This window comes from Bufo gargarizans, chromosome 6, assembly GCF_014858855.1.
Source record: "Bufo gargarizans isolate SCDJY-AF-19 chromosome 6, ASM1485885v1, whole genome shotgun sequence".
Classification (NCBI taxonomy): domain Eukaryota; kingdom Metazoa; phylum Chordata; class Amphibia; order Anura; family Bufonidae; genus Bufo; species Bufo gargarizans.
In genome coordinates, this window is record NC_058085.1 from 204,359,252 (window position 1) to 204,378,286 (window position 19,035).

At 42.2% G+C, this 19,035-nt stretch overlaps 1 protein-coding gene across 3 annotated transcripts in view; it reads left to right on the forward strand.

The window, feature by feature from the left end:
* COMTD1 (catechol-O-methyltransferase domain containing 1) overlaps positions 1-19,035 on the forward strand; it is a 120,245-nt gene that overhangs the window by 40,971 nt on the left and 60,239 nt on the right. For all 3 annotated transcript variants that reach the window (XM_044297899.1, XM_044297900.1, XM_044297898.1), the window contains one exon: positions 14,444-14,571. In XM_044297899.1, the coding sequence (XP_044153834.1) occupies positions 14,444-14,571 (128 nt within the window). The remainder of the gene's footprint in view (positions 1-14,443; positions 14,572-19,035) is intronic.

Consider the following 19,035-nt stretch of genomic DNA (forward strand, 5'->3'; position numbering starts at 1 on the left):
GGAGCTAAAAACAACAATAAATTACTAATAGGAGTTTACTATAAACCACCTAATATACCAGAGTCCACAGAAAATCTATTACTAAACGAGATAGACGAGGCGGCAAATCATAATGAGGTGGTTATTATGGGGGACTTCAACTACCCAGATATAGACTGGGAAACTGAAACTTGTATATCTCATAAAGGAAACAGGTTCTTGGCAATAACCAAAGACAATTACCTCTCCCAACTGGTTCAGGACCCGACTAGAGGGACGGCCATACTGGACTTAGTATTAACCAATAGGCCGGACAGAACAACAGACGTGCAGGTTGGGGGACACCTGGGAAATAGTGACTACAAAGTAATAACCTTCCAATTATCATTCAAAAGAGCGTTTCCACAGGGAGGAACAAAAATACCAAACTTCAAAAAAGCTAAATTTAGCCAACTAAGAGAGGCCATAGGCCAAACTAACTGGGACAAAGTCCTCAAAAATAAAAATACAGCCACAAAATGGGATATCTTTAAAAACATCCTAAAATCTCATTGTGAGAGGTACATACCGTATGGTAATAAAAGGTTAAGGAATAAAAAGAAACCAATGTGGATAAATAGAAGTGTAACGAAAGCAATAAATGACAAAAAGAAAGCATATCATTCACTGAAACAGGAGGGGAGCACGGAAGCACTGAAAAACTATAAGGAAAAAAATAGAACATGTAAAAAACAAATAAAAGCGGCCAAACTAGAGACCGAGAGATTAATTGCCAAAGAGAGTAAAACTAACCCTAAAATGTTCTTCAATTATATAAATGTTAAAACGTATAAATCTGAAGGTGTCGGCCCTTTAAAGAGTAATGAGGGGGAAGTCGCAGAGAGCGATGAGGAGAAAGCAAAGCTGTTAAATATTTTTTTCTCCAATGTATTCACTGAGGAAACTAAATTGTCAGATGACATGCAGAATGCAAAAATAAATTCCCCATTAAAAGTGTCCTGTCTGACCCAGGAAGAAGTACATCAGCGACTTAAAAAGATTAAAATAGACAAATCGCCAGGACCGGATGGCATACACCCCCGTATCCTAAGGGAATTAAGTAATGTCATAGCCAGACCCTTATTTCTGATATTTGCAGACTCTATACTGACAGGGAATGTCCCACAGGATTGAGCATGCCATATGTGGTGCCAATATTCAAAAAGGGGCCAAAAACAGACCCTGGAAACTATAGGCCGGTAAGTTTAACATCTGTTGTGGGTAAACTGTTTGAAGGTTTTCTGAGAGATTCTATATTAGAGCATCTCAATGGAAATAGGCAAATAACGCCATATCAGCATGGCTTCGTGAGGGATCGGTCATGTCAGACTAATTTAATCAGTTTCTATGAGGAGGTAAGTTCTAGACTTGACAGCGGCGAATCAATGGATGTCGTATATCTGGACTTCTCCAAAGCATTTGACACTGTACCACATAAAAGGTTAGTATATAAAATGAGAATGCTCGGACTGGGAGAAAACGTCTGTAAGTGGGTAAGTAACTGGCTCAGTGATAGAAAACAGAGGGTGGTTATTAACGGTACACACTCAGATTGGGTCACTGTCACTAGTGGGGTACCTCAGGGGTCAGTATTGGGCCCTATTCTCTTCAATATATTTATTAATGATCTTGTAGAAGGCTTGCATAGTAAAGTATCAATTTTCGCAGATGACACTAAACTGTGTAAAGTAATTTACACTGATGAGGACAGTATACTACTACAGAGGGATCTGGATAGACTGGAGGCTTGGGCAGATAAGTGGCAGATGGGGTTTAACACTGATAAATGTAAAGTTATGCACATGGGAAGGAAAAATGCAAGTCAACCGTACATACTAAATGGTAAAACACTCGGTAACACTGACATGGAAAAGGATCTAGGAATTTTAATAAACAGCAAACTAAGCTGCAAAAACCAGTGTCAGGCAGCTGCTGCCAAGGCCAACAAGATAATGGGTTGCATCAGAAGGGGCATAGATTCCCGTGATAAGAACATAGTCCTACCACTTTACAAATCGCTAGTCAGACCACACATGGAGTACTGTGTACAGTTCTGGGCTCCTGTAAACAAGGCAGACATAGCAGAGCTGGAGAAGGTCCAGAGGAGGGCAACTAAAGTAATAACTGGAATGGGGCAACTACAGTACCCTGAAAGATTATCAAAATTAGGGTTATTCACTTTAGAAAAAAGACGACTGAGGGGAGATCTAATTAATATGTATAAATATATCAAGGGTCAGTACAGAGATCTATCCCATTAGCTATTTATCCCCAGGACTGTGACTGTGACAAGGGGACATCCTCTGCGTCTGGAGGAAAGAAGGTTTGTACACAAACATAGAAAAGGATTCTTTACGGTAAGAGCAGTGAGAATATGGAACTCTCTGCCTGAGGAGGTGGTGATGGTGAGTACAATAAAGGAATTCAAGAGGGCCATGGACGTATTTCTGGAGCTTAATAATATTACAGGCTATAGCTACTAGAGAGGGGTCTTCCTCTGGATCAACTTGCGGGATAACAGGCCGAACTGGATGGACAAATGTCTTTTTTCGGCCTTATGTACTATGTTACTACTATGTTACTATAAGAGTTTGTTACAGACAGAGCTAGCATTCCATAGTGCTCCTGCAAGAGAGACAGGGCGAGCAGGGGCCAGGGATATGATTTTAAGTTTTGAGGGGTTGCAAAAAGTTGTAGAAGGAGATTGATAGTGGGAGGTAGATATGACACTGGGAATCTGCTGAGGAGGGCCTAGATTCAGAGATATATGGCCTGCAATAAGGACAAGCAAAGAAAGTGTTAGTAGGTGGGAGTAGGAGAGAGCATGTGGCCGTGTGTGTTTGATGAGAGGAGCTTTTATGTTAAGGAACAGATATGAGGAGGTCAGATGGGTAGGTAAGATTGAGGGAGAGATAAATAGTTCTTTGCTGGGTGCAGAAGTTTGGGGATATTTTTAGGAAGTGTCGGACAATACAGGTGAAGATTGTGAGAAGCAGAAACATTATTTTCATACAGTGACTATATCTTTAGTTACCTTTGGTTCCCTTCTGGTTCAATTCTGGTATAATTCGATATGTACAGTTCATGCTCTGATGCTCTCCTTTGCCCTGCGCTAAATCGGGTAGGGCAAAGGCATTTTTCGTAGATCCGGTGACGTACCGGGGCTCTCCATGGGGCTGCCAGGAAGCCCGGTGACGTCACTGGCACTGATGGGCGGGATTTCGCGCTGCCCTAGCCAGTAAAATGGCTAGGGCAGCGCTAAAGCCCGCCCATCAGAGCCAGTGACATCACCGAACACACTGCCGGGCTGCCTGGGTGAAAATAAGGGTATGTCCGGTTTCAGCTCTGAACCCGGACAATCCCTTTAAATTTAGACCTCTTAGAGTTCAATCAGGTGTGAAAGATAGGGGAGGGGGCTCCATTTGACCTATCAAAGATGGACCAGATACAGGACTGAAATAGTCAATGTAAACAAATACTCAATTAACCCAGCAGGTAAATAGAGACATTAACCCCTTTTACCCCAGGCCACTTTTCACCTTCCTGACCAGGCCATTTTTTTTTTTAAATCTGACATGTCACTTTATGTGGTAATAATTTTTGAATGCTTTTTCTTATCCAAGCCATTCTGAGAGTGTTTTCTCATGACACATTGTACTTGACAGTGGTAAATTTGAGTCAATATATTTCACCTTTATTTTTATAAAAATTGTGATACCTCATAAAATAGTTATTAGTTAACATTCCCCATATGTCTACTTTATGTTTGCATCATTTTGTAAACGTCATTTAATATTTTTTTGACAATTTTAGAAAATTCCAAAACCAGCTATTTAAAGGACCAAGGTCACTTTTTGGGGCTTACTTTATAGAAACCGCCCAAAAAATACCACACTTTAGAAACTACACCCCTTAAGTTATTCAACCCCTTAAGGACTTAAGACGTACTAATACGGCATGTTTCCCGAGTCCTTAAGGACCCGTGACGTGCCGGTACATCATAACTTTAAAACTAAATTGCGGCGGTGGTTAGTAGGAACAGGATTTCCGCTGAAATCATTCAGCGGGCATCCTGTCACAACGCCGGGGGGGGGTCCCGTGATCTCCCCATGTCAATTCAGACTTGCGGTTTGTGGTGGCGATGCCATCGGGTCCCCATGCGATGGCATGGAAGGCAGCGTGATGCCTAAGGAAGCTGTATGAGTAATACACACAGTATTACTCATACAGCCAATGCATTCCAATACAGAAGTATTGGAATGCATTGTAAAGGATTAGACTCCCAAAAGTTCAAGTCCCAAAGTGGGACAAAAAATCTAGTGGAAAAAAAAGTTGAAAAAATAACGTTTTCACCCCAAAAAATTTAAAGTTTCAAGTAAAAATAAGCAAAAACTTAATTTTCCCCAAATAAAGTAAAAAAATAAAATAGGAAAAAAAAAAGTGTACATATTAGGTATCGCCGTGTCCGTATCAACCGGCTCTATAAAAATATCACATGACCTAACCCCTCAAATGAACACTGTAAACAATAAAAACTGTGCTAAATAAACAATTTTTTTGTCACTTTACAGCAAGCGATCAAAAAGGCGTTTGCCCACCAAAATAGTACCAATCTAACCGTCACCTCATCCCGCAAAAAAATGAGCCCCTACCTGAGACAGTCTCTAAAAAAATTAAAAAAACTATGGCTCAGAATATGGAGACCCTAAAACATAATTTTTTTAGTTTTAAAAAAAGATGTTATTGTGTAAAACTTACTTAAATAAAAAAAAGTATACATATTAGGTATCGCCGCGTCCGTATCGACCGGCTCTATAAAAATATCACATCACCTAACCCCTCAGATGAACACTGTAAAAAAATAAAAAATAGAAACTGTGCTAAATAAATATCTGTAAAGAATAAATCAAGGCAACTGGACGTACTGTAGATTTCTTGAAAACGTTCTTCCAACGAGCTTTCTCAATTCTGAGTGATTGTACAAAAATTCTGGGAATAAATATGTAACTGAATCCACATCTGGTAATGATACCCAGCATTGGGTCAAAGGTGTTGATCCCATTATCCTAATTGGAGTCAGTAGGTGATAAAGACTTCCCAGAAAAAGGTGTCAAGACAGCATTGTATGTGGCAGACAATAGATGTCTAACCCCCCCACCTCTATTCAAGCTTGGCTTCTCCATTTTTACGTAGATGGCCTCCTTCACGCCTCGTTTGTACCAATCGGCCTCCTTATCCAAAACACTTACTTGACTGTCTTCAAAGGTGTGACTTGTTCCTTTTAGATGTAAGTACACGGCTAAATCTTGACCAGAGGTTTTGGCTCTTCTATGCTGAGCCATACGCTGATGTAGTTGTTGTTTTGTTTCGCCAGTATACAGTTCTGAGCAATCCTCATTGCTCTGGACTGCGTACACAATGTTGTCCATCTTGTGTTTAGGCGTTGGGTCTTTGGGGTGAACCATTTGTTTCCTCAGTATGTTGCTGGGTTTAAAGCAAACAGGAATGTGATGTTTATTAAAAATCCTTTTGAGTTTCTCAGACACCCCAGCTACATATGGGATAACCATATTCTTGCATCTGTCATGCTTCTCACCCTCACTGGTAGTCTTGGTGGTCTTTCTTCTCCTTCTATTGTCTGCCACATACAATGCTGTCTTGACACCTTTTTCTGGGAAGTCTTTATCACCTACTGACTCCAATTGGGATAATGGAATCAACACCTTTGACCCAATGCTGGGTCTAATTACCAGATGTGGATTCAGTTACATATTTATTCCCAGAATTTTTGTACAATCACTCAGAATTGAGAAAGCTCGTTGGAAGAACGAGTGAAACGTTTTCAAGAAATCTACAGTACCTCCAGTTGCCTTGATTTATTCTTTACATATATATACCATGACCTGGATAAATGAGAACCTTCACAGACATGTGCTAAATAAAAAATTTTTTGTCACCTTACATCACAAAAAGTGTAATAGCAAGCGATCAAAAAGTCACACGCACCCCAAAATAGTACCAATAAAACCGTCATCTCATTCCGCAAAAATCATACCCTACCCAAGGTAATCACCCAAAAAGTGAAAAAAATTGGGCTCTGAAACTATGGAAACACTAAAACATTATTTTTTTTGTTTCAAAAAAGAAATCATTGTGTAAAACTTACATAAATAAAAAAAAAGTATACATATTAGGTATTGCCGCATCCGTGACAACCTGGTCCATATAAATTTGACATGATCTAACCCAGTGTTCCCCAACCAGTGTGCCTCCAGCTGTTTCAAAACTACAACTCCCAGCATGCCCGCACAACCAAAGGCTGTCCAGGCATGCTGGGAGTTGTAGTTTTGCAACAGCTGGAGGCACACTGGCTGGGAAACGCTGATCTAACCTGTCAGATGAATATTGTAAATAACAAAAAATAAAAACGGTGCCAAAACAGCTATTTCTTGTTACCTTGCCTCACAAAAAGTGTAATATAGAGCAACATAACAAAATAATAGCAAAGACAGGTGCACTCTGCGGTCTTACTAAACCCTCAAACTGATTTTAAAATTGAGAGATTAGCCAACATGTCCTACCGTGTAGGATGTCTATTGTGGTACTTATGGTTCGCTGCGGGCATCCTCAACTGTATGCATTTTTGCTGGGGATCGTCATTAGCAACGGGCCACAAGTGGAGGATTTGCTCCCCTATATATATGCACAACTGCATGTGGGTTTGAGCACTTCCTGCTTGTTTAATACCACGCCATTCTTTTTAGTTTGTAATATAGAGCAACCAAAAATCATATGTACCCTAAACTAGTACCAACAATACTGCCACCCTATCCCGTAGTTTCTAAAATGGGGTCACTTTTTGGGAGTTTCTATTCTAGGGGTGCATGAGGGGGGCTTCAAATGGGACATGGTGTCAAAAAAAAACAGTCCAGCAAAACCTGTCTTCCAAAAACCGTATGGCATTCCTTTCCTTCTGCGCCCTGCCGTGTGCCCGTACAGCAATTTACGACCACATATGGGGTGTTTCTGTAAACTACAGAATCAGGGCCATAAATATTGAGTTTAGTTTGGCTGTTAACCCGTGCTTTGTAACTGGAAAAAAAAGCATGAAAATTGAAAATCTGCCAAAAAAAGTGAAATTTTGAAATTGTATCTCTATTTTCCATTAATTCTTGTGGAACACCTAGAGGGTTAACAACGTTTGTAAAATCAGTTTTGAATACCTTGAGAGGTGTAGTTTCTTAGATGGGGTCATTTTTGGGTGGTTTCTATTATGTAAGCGTCGCAAAGTGGCTTCAGACCTGAATTGGTCCCTAAAAATTGGGTTTTTGAAAATTTCTGAAAAATTTCAAGATTTGCTTCTAAACTTCTAAGCCTTGTAACATCCCCAAAAAATAAAATATCATTCCCAAAATGATCCAAACATGAAGTAGACATATGGGGAATGTAAAGTAATAACTATTTTGGAGGTATTACTATGTGTTATAGAAGTAGAGAAATTGAAACTTGGAAATTTGCAATTTTTTACACATTTTTGGTAAATTTGGTATTTTTTTTATAAATAAAGATTTTTTTTTTTTACTTCATCTTACCAGTGTCATGAAGTGCTGTACAATATATGACAAAAAAAACAATCTCAGAATGGCCTGGATAAGTCAAAGGGTTTTAAAGTTATCAGCACTTAAAGTGACACTAGTCAGATTTGCAAAAAAATGGCCTGGTCCTTAAAGGATAACTGTCGTATTTTTATTTTTTTGGGGGAGTATTGGATTGTGGTGATTAATATCACCTTGGTGGCCCTATTTCAACTTTTCACTGTGTATTCAATTGCCTCTTAGTTCCACATTTTTTTTCCCTGTACTGCCTACTTTTACCTGTGCTTAAAATAGGGTTGCTAGGCATGGTCTGTCTATCTGTGGAAGGAGCAGAAGCAGGCTGCGTGCAAGGTTACATTACTGACAGCCAGGGACTGTAAGTAAATGATTAAAGCCAGGTCCTCCGCAGCAGCTGATAACAGTGCTTGGGCTGTGTGCACTTCTCCCTGTCCCTGCGCTTGGCAGAAGCTCCCTCACTCAGCAGAGCTGGACAATGCAGAGTGGAAGCTGCGCACAAAAGGGAAGGGAGATCTGCCATCTGCTCAGTGTATAAGTGAAAGCAACATGTGGTAAGAAGACCCCTTTGTGCTGCAGGAGATTAACCCTTTAGGGGTTACTGACATTTTTGGAGGGCTATTGTTACTGGCTTACTGACTAGTGAGGGCAGGTGGGATTAGCCTCAGGGTGAGGGCACTGGCGGCCATCTTACCTGAATAGTGAAATTGCAGTTTTATGCAGACTGGTTGCTAAGGGCTGAATCTTATTAAATATGGGTTAAGTCAGTCTAATTGTAACTGATTCTGGAATATCATGTTATTAGTAACTACATATATGAAAATTGAAAGTAGGGTCTAAATGTGACAGTTATCCTTTAAAGAGGACCTTTCATCAGAAAAAAGTATGTAAACTGACTATACCGACGTGTAGAGCGGCACCCAGGGATCCCCCTGCACTTACTGTTATTCCCGGGCGCCGCTCCGTTTTCCGGTTATGGCCTCCGGTATGTTCCTAGTTAGGCTCCACCCAGGGGAACTTAGGCTCCACCCAGGGGAACCTGCCGCGGTCTCTTTCTCCTATGCTGTAGCGGTGGCCAATCGCAGCGCTCAGCTCATAGCCAGGCTATGAGCTGAGCGCTGCGATTGGCCAGCGCTACAGCATAAGAGAAAGAGACGCCGGCAGGTTCCCCTGAGTGGAGCCTAAGTTCCCCTGGGTGGAGCCTAACTAGGAACATACCGGAGGCTATAACTGGAGAACGGAGCGGCGCCCGGGGATAACAGTAAGTGCAGGGGGATCCCTGGGCGCCGCTCTACACGTCGGTATAGTCAGTTTACATACTTTTTCCTGGTGAAAGGTCCTCTTTAAGGTAAAATAGGGCTGAGTCCTTAAGAGGTTACATATGATTTTAAAAACTTTGTTCCACAAGAATTAAAGGAATTTCAAAATTTCACTCCTTTTTCCATTTTAATGCATTTTTTCTTGTAAGGCAGCAAGGGTTAACAGCAAAACAAAACTCAATATTTATTACCTTGAATCTGCAGTTTTACAGAAACTGGTCACCCTCCATCTGGTGATAAACAGCTGTATTGGCACACGGCAGGGTGCTGAAGGGAAGGAGCAACATATGGATATACATTTCACTGGCATAATTTTAAGTTTTCATGTCCCATTTGAAAACCCCCTGACACCTACATTAGAAACTTTAAAAAAGTGACCCCATTTCAGAAATTTTATTGGTGCTATTTTGGTGTACATATGATTTTGTGATTTTTGTGAGGCAAGGTAACCCAAAAATTGCTGTTCCGAAACATTGTTATTTTTTGTTTTTTACAGCGTTCACCTAACAGGATGGATCAGGTGTTATTTTTAAAGAGCAGGTTTTGTTGCTTCAGTTTTATATAATAAAGCATTTTTGAATTAAAACATTTTTGTGTCTCCATTTTCTGAAAGCCATATTTTTTTTATTCTTCTGGTGATCGTCTTGTGTAGGGGGCAAGCTGACGTTATTATTTTTACTACTTTTGGGTACACATGATTTTTGGATTGTTTAATATTATACTTAGCTTTTTTCCCAAAATTGTTGTTTTGGCAGTTTTTATTTTACTTTTTTACAACGTACACCTGAGGGTTGTATCACGTGATATTTTATAGAGCTGGTCGTTACGGATTCAGCAATACCGAATATGTTTTTTTATTTTTTTATTTTAGACAATAAAAAGCATTTTTGAAAGAAAGATCATGTTTTTGTGTCTCCATTTTCTGAAAGTCATATTTTTTTCTGTCAATTGCCTTGTGTAGGGGCTTGATATTTTTTTTTTTTGCGGGAAGAGTTGATGTTAGTATTGGTACCGTCTTTGGGCACATTCGATTTTTGGCACCATCTTTATTTTAATTTTTTTGCGGAGAGCGGGAGCACACAGCTCCTGTGTCCGCCTGCTCATCATGATGTACTTCTACGTCAGTTTGTGGGAAGTCACTTCCTGCCAAGACATAGTAGTACATCATATTTCAAGAAGGAGTTAAATGTTTAGTGCATAAATACCAGGGGATAAGAAGAAAAGATAAATTGTGTAGACAATCAGACTTGGGAAAAGGTGGGTGGAGTTTTAATGTTTAGTGTAGACATACCTGGAGAGGAGAAGATTGAGTGATGGTCAGTAGGCAGCTCATCGGTCACGTGGCCTAGGTGCAGCTCAGCTGAATGGGGCTGAACGTGATCCCAAGCACAGCCACATACAATGTACCACACTGTGCTCGGTAAGGCCTTTTTCACACTTGCATTGTTAATTCTGTTTTTTAGATCCGGCAGAGTATCTCAAAACTGAAATTAAATGGATCCGTTTTAATTTTGCACATCAGTATGCATCCGTTCCAACACTGACATTCAGTGTCAGTGTTGGAACAGGTGCATACTGATCAGTCACCCATTGACTGAAAGTCAATGGGTGACTGATAATTTTTTTTTAGGATCTTAAAAAAATATGGTCAGTCACCATTGACTTACATTGTTTTTAGTGATAGTTCCAGTTTGATCCATTTCAAGGACCGGACACAAAACCGCAACTTGCAGAGGTTTTGTTTCCAGTCACAAAACAGAATGCTGATTGTAAAGGGTCTCCTAACACCCTCACTGCGTACCTCCGTTGATGGATGCGCCCAGTGCCTCCCGAGGACTCCAAGCACTCCGCTCGACACCGATACCACCACAGGAACCAGGAACAGGAACAGCTCTTACAAGAGCTAGGAATAATAGCCAGGGGAGTATACACATATAGTAATCCCCACACACATGAGACGAGGCTCTATGTTGAATGTAAAACAGCAACTCTTTATTTGAACACACAGCATTGATTTATACACATCTTCCAACAAGGTTACCACCCACAGGGTTTTGTAAAGACAGCCAATAACCACGTACAATACACTCAGACACTCCCACACAAAATCCTCCCCTCTGCCTGTGATACAATTACCTCACACTGGGTTGACGTAATCATCACAGGGAGGAGAATACACAATGTCTTCTGTCCTGGAGACAACTTAGACGTAATTCAATTATCTCTCAGGACAAAGGGACATCTGCAATACACACAGAGAGACAACCCTTTGCAATACACATAGACATTTAACATCCCAAAATGGCACCAGGGGTTCAAGTTAGTACAAGTCCTTTGTGAACAAAGGAAGCCTGGCTGATGAGAGGGCCCATAATCCTGGGGCAAGAGGCTAGCAAACAGGCCCCTCCAAAACCCAGTGGCGAGGTTGGTTTCGCCACACTGATGGAACGGAATGCATCCTGATCCCTTTCCATTCAGAATGCATTAAGACTAAACGGAATAATTTTTTTCCTGTTTTGAAATCCTCTGCTGGATCTCAATACCGGAAAACAACAACGCAAGTGTGAAACAGGCCTAAGCTGTGCGAAGGCTGCGGCACTCACAGGAGTGCTGGTGCCTTCTCAAACTGCTGATCGGCGGGGGTCCCGGGATCAGAGGATAGGTCATCAGTTATAAAATTGGGGCTCCACTTTTAATTTTGCCCACGGCCCCATTTAGTAAATATACACTGCCTGTCCCCCCCAAAAATATGGATTTCACTAAGCAAATAGTTATGAGCCTCCTATTGGATAATTACTGCATGGGCGATTATCTTTCAGCTGGCAATAAGTTATTTAACCCCAACTGGTGCAATAAGTTGCTTCTCATTTCTCAAACAACCATGTCGAAAGACACATCTCGTGGTCGTGGAAAAGATGTTAGTCTGTTTGAGAAGGGTCAACACTTTGGCATGCATTAAGCAGAGAAAACATCTAAGGAGATTGAATAAACTACTAAAATTGGGTTAAGAACTGTCCAATGCATTGTTAAAAACTGGAAGGATAGTGGGGACCCATCGTATTCGAGGAAGAAATGTGGTGGGAAAAAAAATCCTGAATGATCATGATCGGCAATTACTTAAACGTTTGGTGAATCAATCGAAGGAAAACAGTAGAACTCATGGCTATGTTTAATAGTGAAAGTAAGAGCATTTCCACATGCACATTGCGAAGGGAACTCAAGGGATTGGGACTGAACAGCTGTGTATCCATAAGAAAACCACTAATCAATCAGTGAGGCAAACCAGAAAAAAGGATTCAATTTGCTAGGGAACATAAAGATTGGACTCTGGAGCAATGGAAGAAGGTCATGTGGTCTGATGAGTCCATATTTACCCTGTTCCAGAGTGATGAGCGCATCAGAGTAAGAAGAGAGACAGATGAAATGATGCACCCATCATGCCTAGTGCCTACTGTACAAGCCTGTGGGGGCAGTGCTATGATCTGGAGTTGCTGTAGTTGGTCAGGTCTAGGTTCAGCAACAGTATGTGCTCCAAGAATGAGGTCAGCTGACTACCTGAACATACTGAATGACCAGGTTATTCCATCAATTTATTTTTTCTTCCCTGATGGCGCAGGCATATTGCAAGATGACAATGCCAGGATTCATCGGGCTCAAATTGTGAAAGAGTGGTTAAGGGAGCATGATACATCATTTTCACACATAGATTGGCCACCACAGAGTCTAGCAATGCGTGCCGTAATCAAAAAAAGGCTTTTTTTGGTGGTGACTTTTTTTTGGGACTGGCAGTGTATAAAGAAACCAGTAATATGTATTATTTTTCTAAGCATAAAAACACTATTCTCAATATGATAAGGCTATAGCCTTTTATCATGAGTTAAATTAGGGAGAAAAAATATCTGAAGGAAAAAGAAGTCTCTCACAGGATTCAAACTTGGAATCTTTGCATGCCAGGCTAACCACTTACCACCAGGCTAATACAGCCTTATCATATTGGCAATTGAGTTATTTCCATACTTAGAAAGCTAATACATATTACTGGTTTCTTTATAATCATATATAAATGGTGTAATAATTTTTTTGCTTTGGAAATATAGAATATAATATAAAATATAAAGAAAAGCAATTTTTTCATGCCTCTCTTGTTTCATACTAAATAACTGACAAATAAATTCTGCAGGTTAATATGTTTGTGTGGATGCCTGTATTTTTCATTTTTCTTCACAGATCTTCAGGGCTGACAGCAGATTGCTTCCTCATTATTTGATTGGGTCACTCGGAAACACAGTGAACGTAGGGGGGATTCCTTTGATCACAAAGGAGGTCAAAGGGTACCACTGCAATCAAAGGGCTCTGGAACAGCGAAGGGCTGAGGCTGTAATTTAAGCATGCATCCCGCTCAAGGATTTTCCTGCCACCTTTTGAGCAAGGGACTACAGTACAGGCCTATTTGCTTGAATGAAGATCTGCAGTGATACTCTGTATGATGCATGGCCAGGAATGTTGTGCTGGGAAAAACTAAACAAGCAGTGCAGCCCTTTCAAGAATCCTAATGATATGCTACCACTTGATGATATGGGAAATCCACTTTATAGAGCTTCTCTCAGCAGATTTTTACCTATGAAACTAGTTGACCTGTTTCATGTGCACTTGGCAGCTGAAGGAATCTGTGTTAAGGCTGTATTACACCAGCCGATTCTACAGGCGATTGTCATGAAGGAAGTGTTTCTTCCCATAAATCACCTGCTCATGAGCGGAAGAGACTGCTGCTATTACATGCAGTGATCTCCTCCACAGCATGGGGAGGAACGATCTTTATGCCATCTCTGTTCCCCACACTGTCTAGTTATTCGCCTGCACCAGATCGTGGTTAGACAGCATGACCTGCCGCCGCCAAATCGTAATCTTTCAGCATGCTGAAAGATTAAGATTGCCCAATGAACGAGCATGTGCTCATTCATTGGGTAATTGGCCGCAGTATTAGGCTACATGCACACGACCATATGTGTTTTGCGGTCCACAAAAAAATGTGTGCCATCCGTTTTATTTTTGCATATCCATTGTAACAATGCCTAAAACGGACAAGAATAGGACATGTTCAATTTTTTTTTGTGGGGCTATGGAACAGACATACTGATGCTGACAGCACACGGTCTGCTGTCTGCAGTTTTTGCGGACCGATTGAAATGAATAGGTCCACATCCTATCCGCAAAAAAAACGGAACGGACACGGAAACAAAATACATTTGTGTGCATGTATCCTTAGACTAACAGAAAATCTGCCAGTGTGATACAAGCTTTTGTAATACAGACAGACATTTTCACATACGAACATAAGACCAACACAAATGCCTTCAGCTGCTAAGTGCAACAAGTCAGCCAGTTTTATAGGTACAAATCTGCTGACAGATGCCCTTTAACCTTGCATAATATAAGATACAGCATAATGTTTGCAGCACTTTTCTGTTATAGTAATTGCAGCATTACCTCTTCTAGGAAAAAGATACTTCATGTATCGAAGAAAAAAGTCCCAGAAAATGTTTGAGGGTGCAGATGACCCACGGAGAACATATCTATTGCGATTATCTCTCAGAGAGCATCCATCTGCGAAAAAATTATGTCAGGTATGAAATAAACAGAAAAGTCCACCGTCAAAACAAAGTACCCCAGGTTTTAGAAAGGGAAAATAAGAAAAAAATATTTTTTATCAGACCTTAAATCAGACTCCCATATCAGATACTCAGATTAAACCCCCATAACAGATGCTCACATCAGGATCTCAGATCAGTCCCCCATATCAGCACCTCACATATCAGACCTCAGATCAGACACCCATATCATACCCCCATATCAGGACATCAGATCAGACCTTCATGTCAGACCCCCATTTCAGACCCCTGTATCAGACCTCAGATTAAGAGCACTCCTCTATGCCAGACCCTGGAATCATACCCCCATCAGACCTCCATGTCAGACCCCTGTAACAGATCAGAACCTTAAAATAAATAAATAAATTCACTTACCTCTCCTGCTCTGCCACTCCTCTGTAGGTCCAGCAGTCTCACCTGCATTTTTTGCTCCCTGATCTTTTCTGAGCCCGCACTTGCAGCATCAGTTCATAGTGCACGCACTACATCCTGACGCTGTATGCAATCATGACGGTGTAGCGCGGCCCCAGGGATTAAGACCAGGGAGGGTGAGTACAGGCAGCACTCGCAGCGCCTCACTCTCTGCTTCCCGCACCTACTGCATACTAGTGAGCGCTTCCATAATGTAAGTGCTCACTAGTATTCGCTTTATAATACCTACTGACATTTTTCCCCACTTTTGGGGGGAAAAAGTGCATCTTATAAAGCCACAAATACGGCATATTGTGTAGATGTGCTAAGACTTTATAAATTAAAACTAGAGATGAGTGAATCGAAGCTGACTAAGTGGAATTTGATCCGAATTTCAGGAAAAATTCGATTCACACCGAATCCGAATTTCCTCACGCTTCGTGGTAACGAATCGCATATGTGCTGCTGCATGTGTGAGGACATGGAGCAAGGCACTCTGGGAATGCAGGATCACCCATATTGCCATGCATGCAGCCAATCAGCAGCCAGCCAGCCCTGTGATGTCACAGCCCTATAAATAGCTTCAGCCATCTAGGATTTTGCCATTTTCCAGTGTACTTAGTGCAGGGAGAGACGTCAGCAGGCACTAGGGACAGTGCTAGGAAAGACTTCATTGTGCTAAAAAAACGATTTACAAGTTCAGGCAAAGATTATTCAAGGATAGGGGGCAATCATTCCACAGCATTTGTGCAGAACAAGGTTCAGTAGGGGAGGTTACAGCCTTGGTTATAGGAACAATCCTATTACACCTTGCTGCACTGACTGGGGATCCAAATTGCCATTATACAGCTCTGTAATTCCAGAAAACCGTTCTTGTTATTGGGGTGCAAGTGCTGTTTGATACAGCCATTAACAGGGTTTATTACAAGGAAATATTTATGTGTCTTATTTGCCCTTGTGCAGTGCAATTATATGTTCTAAAGCATTTTGGCTTGTATTAGTGGGGGAAAAGGGTCTTCTTAGCCGTTGTGTGGTGAAGTGCGAAGAGTTTTGTTGTGTATTAGTGGCAAAAGAAAAATATATTTGCCATTCAGTGGTGCAGTTATATGTTCTAAAGCCTTTTGTAAAGTGTATAAGTGGACGAAAAAAAAATTATTTGCAGTTCAGCGGTGCAGTTATATGTTCTAAAGCCTTTTGTGTCATGTATAAGTGGAAAAAATAAGGGGCTATTTGCCGTTCAGCGCCCCAGTTATATATTCTAAAGCCTTTTGTGTCGTGTATAAGTGGAAAAAAATAAGGGCCTATTTGCTGTTCAGCGGTGCAGATTTATTTTTTAAAGCCCTTTTTTGGAGTGCATAAGTGGAAAAAAGATAAATATATTTGCCGTTCAGTGGTGCAGTTATATGTTCTAAAGCCCTTTTCTGTGTGCATTAGTGGCAGAAAAAAAAGTATTGGCCGTTGTGTGGTGAAGTGAGAAAATTAAAGACTTTTTGGGGGTGTTTTAATTTCCTTTTTATTTATTTATTTGATCTAACAGTATTTTAGACAGAGAAGTGCCAGGCCCTGCACAGGGGAGTGGGAGAGGCCTAAATGTTTCTGGCGCAGGCACAGGTCACAGCAGAATCAGGAGGCATGGCAGGAGAAGTCGCAATGAGAGGCCTGAGCTCCCAGTGTCATCTAGCGGTTGTGTCTTGACCAGCAACCCAGCCGTTCTTGAATGGTTGTCATCCACTTCATCCCAAGTGACAGCAGACACCCTCAGCCAAGAGTCGGTGGATTCGTCAGACACAACCTTTAGTTGGCATGGCCCGGGAGCGGGCCCTGTGCCCTCACCTGTCCTCAACCTGCCTCTGTCCTTTTCTGTTCCCTCAGCCAGAGAAGTATTATATGCTGTGGGCTCAACCCCACTATACAGCGAGGACAAGCTACTAGAGGACAGTCAGAAACTACTGGCCAGCCAAGATGTGTAGGAGACATCCGCTGCTTCCTCCGCTAGACGGGCAAGTAGTGATGAGGAGAGTGGTGTGGGAGCTGGTGTTGCGAGCGGTGATGCTTCGGACCCAGAGACTGTTGAGGAGGACATCAGTGACGTACAGACAGTACTCGATGATGTAGCTGATCGCAATTTTGAGTAGGGTTGTTGCAGGTATAGAAATTTAAATACTTTTGTATAGGGTTGTTGCGGGTATCGAAATTTCAATACCCAATCGATACTTTTGTCCCGGTATCGATATGATACCGGGATTTCCGTTTTTTCGATACTGGGCTGCGCAGTCTAGTATCTCTGAACATGAGCGCGCTGCTCTCAGCGCGCTCATGTTCTCTCAGCAGCACAGGAGAGAAGGAAGCAGTCTCTCCCTCCCCCTGTGCTGCTGCTGCCACCAATGAGGAGAGAGGGGCGGAGGAGGGGCGGGCGCACTGCGCCACCAATGATCGGACTGTTCCCACACAGAGCGGCACCCAGCGATGTCCCAGCACTCACCATTATTCCGCTCCGTTCGCCCATAGTGCCCCATTACTGTCTCCTCTCCTGCTCCACATGCTGATTACTATCGGAGCGATGGGAGGAGACATCAGCTTCACTAGGGGGCGTTCCTTCTCCCTGCGCTGCGATTGGACAGCGCTACAGCCAGGGAGAAGGAACGCCCACTAGTGAAGCTGATGTCTCCTCCCCATCGCTCCAATAGTAATTAGCATATGGAGCAGGAGAGGAGACAGTAATTGGGCACAGCTGGCGAACAGAGCGACGCCCAGGACAAATAGTAAGTGCTGGGACATCGCTGGGCGCCGTTAGCCTAATACTTAGTCTGGACCCAGGAAAAATAGTCAGCCAGTCTTTAACACATGATACAGGTGGCGGGAGCCGATAGCAGAATCGCATTGCCGGCACCCTGCCCCTGACAGGGAGCTGCGATCAGCAGCAGTTAACCCCTCAGGTGCGGCACCTGAGCGGTTAACTGCCGCTGATCTGCCAGCACCCGCCTCCTGTATTAAGGGGAAATTATCATTGGTGGTGCAGTGTGCCCCCCCCCAACCCCCCATCCCATTAAAAATTTTGGTGGCACAGTGCGCCGGCCCCTCTCAACCCCCCAAGTATTAAAATCATTGGTGGCAGTGGCCACAGGGTCCCCTCCCCCTCGTTGGTGGTGCAGTGGCAGCTTCTGATCGGAGCCCCAGCAGTGTAAGCCTGGGGCTCCGATCGGTTACCATGGCAGCCGGGACTCTACTGAACTCCGTGATGCTGTGTGCACAGAGCACAGAGCAGCAGGGACAGTGTGAGGTCTTATTCACCCTGATAGATCTCTATCAGGGTGAATAGGACAAGGGATGAAAAAAATCCCAGGTTCTAGCCCCTAAGGGGGGAAATAGTTATTAAATAAAAAGTGTAAAAAAAAAAAAGTACAAACCCCCCCACCACCACCACCACCAAAATATGAAGTATAAATCACCCCCTTTTCCCAATTTCACATATAAAATGTATAAATAATAAACATATTACATATCGCCACATCAGAAAAGTCCAAACTATTAAAATATAAAAAATAAAAAAAATCGATGCGGTGAACGCAGAAAAAGTAAATAAAAACTTTGCGATTCGCCATTTTTAAAAATGCGGAATGCACGTGGCTTTTTTGGTTTATTTTTTTTGCGTGGTATCAAATGGTATCGAGTATCGCAATACTTTTTCATGGTATCGAAACCAAATAAAAAATTTGGTATCGCAACAACTCTACTTTTGTATACGATACGATACAATACTGGGATTTCCATTTTTCCAATACTGGGCTGCGCTGCTGCGCAGTCTAGTATCACAGAACATGAGCGCGCTGCTGTGAGCACGCTCATGTTCCCTCAGCAGCACAGGGGAGCAGGAAGCAGAGTCTCCCTCCCCCCCTGTGCCTCTGCCACCAATGAGGAGAGGGGGCAGGTGCACTGCGCCACTAATGATAGGAGGAGGATTTTAAATGGGCCCGGACTTTAAATTACCAGGCTACATAGAGAGGTGCCCAGGAATGTCCCTGCGCTTAC